Source organism: Buceros rhinoceros, unplaced genomic scaffold (assembly GCF_000710305.1).
Source record: "Buceros rhinoceros silvestris isolate BGI_N320 unplaced genomic scaffold, ASM71030v1 scaffold26412, whole genome shotgun sequence".
NCBI lineage: Eukaryota > Metazoa > Chordata > Aves > Bucerotiformes > Bucerotidae > Buceros > Buceros rhinoceros.
The window spans coordinates 1-1569 of record NW_010399851.1 but is presented as its reverse complement, the minus strand read 5'-3'; the positions used below and the strand labels follow the sequence as shown (position 1 = coordinate 1569).

Here is a 1569-nt window from a genome sequence, read left to right as displayed (position 1 = left end):
GCCCTGCCCTGCCCTGCCCTGCCAGGCGGGATACAGAACCCCAGGTCCTCCCCTGGCGCTTCGGGAAGGCTGGATCGGGCCCCGCAGAGCGGCCGGGAGGGCGGCGGGGAGCGGGTCACTCACAGCCGCGGAGTGCCAGCTTGCCTGGCGGGCATTGATGGTCTCGGTTTCCCTCCCTCTTTCCTTCTCTCTCCTCTCCTCCCGCTCCCCTCCCAGGTGAAAATTTGGTTTCAGAATAAAAGATCCAAGATCAAGAAGATCATGAAGAATGGGGAGATGCCCCCGGAGCACAGCCCTAGCTCCAGCGACCCCATGGCCTGCAACTCTCCACAATCGCCTGCGGTTTGGGAACCTCAGGGCTCGTCCCGCTCCCTCAGCCACCATGCCCACGCACATGCTCACCCTCCAAACTCCAACCCATCCCCTGCATCCAGCTACCTGGAGAGCTCCGCTTCCTGGTACCCCACTGCCAACTCCATCAACTCCCACCTCCAACCCCACGGCTCCCTACAGCACCCATTAGCTCTGGCCTCTGGGACAATTTATTAGAGTCTGCCCCTTTTTTTTTGTTGTTGTTCCTTGGACTCCTGTGTTTTACTGTTAAAGAATAATAACGAAAGGAATGCGTATGGGGGATTTTTAAAAGGGAAAAGAAACAAACAAAAAGATTAAAATGTGTAAAGCTTGTGCATGTAACTTATTGCATTTCAAAGGAAAGCCTTTTTTATACAATACGGACATTTTTTGGCTCAGCTGTGGACACTATCAATGGTGCCTTGAAATCTATGACCTCAACTTTTCCAGAGACTTTTTCAATGTTATTTTAACCCTGTAAATAATTGTAGATAGAGGAATTAAACTGTATATTCTGAATAAAATAAAATTATTTCGACCACGAGAAACGTTTCCAAATTAGCCCTTTTTCTAATAAAAGAGAGGGAGGGAAGAAAAAAGCTAATGCCAATTTGCTTGCAGAGAACGAGTGAGGACAGAGGGATTTTGAAGGACCCGATCCTGGGAGTTCACGTTCGGTCGCCGTGCTGTGCCATCACAGCTTGAGCATGTTGGCAGGATTTGACCCTTGTAGGTCCCCACGGGTGAGCCGAGGGGCGACGATGCTCTCTCCCCGCTGGAGAAGAGGCTTTTTGCAAGACCACGACCACCTTATCGCGCAGTAATTTAAGCTGAAGCGAAAGCTGCCCATCCTGACGCTCGAAAACAAGTCTCTCGCCTTAAGCCGCCCTGAATCCTTTCCTGAGAGCAATTAGCGTCGAGTGCTGCACACTCCACAGCCCATCAGTCGCCCGTGTGCGCTCAGCTAATTATACAAATTACGTTTCCGTCAAAGGGAGCCACTAAAAATGAGAAAAGGATAAAATGAGGGCCCCGCTCCCCTTGCTCCTGCTAAAAGCCTGCGGCGGCTCCGGCTGAAGGAGGGACTCTGCGGAGGTACTTTTACTTTTTTTTTTTTCATCTCTGTCTCCAGGATTTAGGGTAAAAGATGGGTGGCGGAGCCATCACTAGCGCTGCTATGTGCACCTGGGAGGGGACGGGGACACGGCTCCATCG

The 1569-nt window shown here is 51.5% G+C and overlaps 1 protein-coding gene across 1 annotated transcript; it reads left to right on the top strand.

Annotated features, from left to right (window-relative positions):
- Window positions 1-216: 216 nt before the first annotated feature.
- DLX5 (distal-less homeobox 5) lies at window positions 217-895 on the top strand (the record flags this gene model as incomplete). The annotated part of the gene is made up of 1 exon (XM_010131652.1): window positions 217-895. A coding segment is annotated over one exon (333 nt), but the record flags the coding sequence as incomplete, so codon positions are not given.
- Window positions 896-1569: the final 674 nt, after the last annotated feature.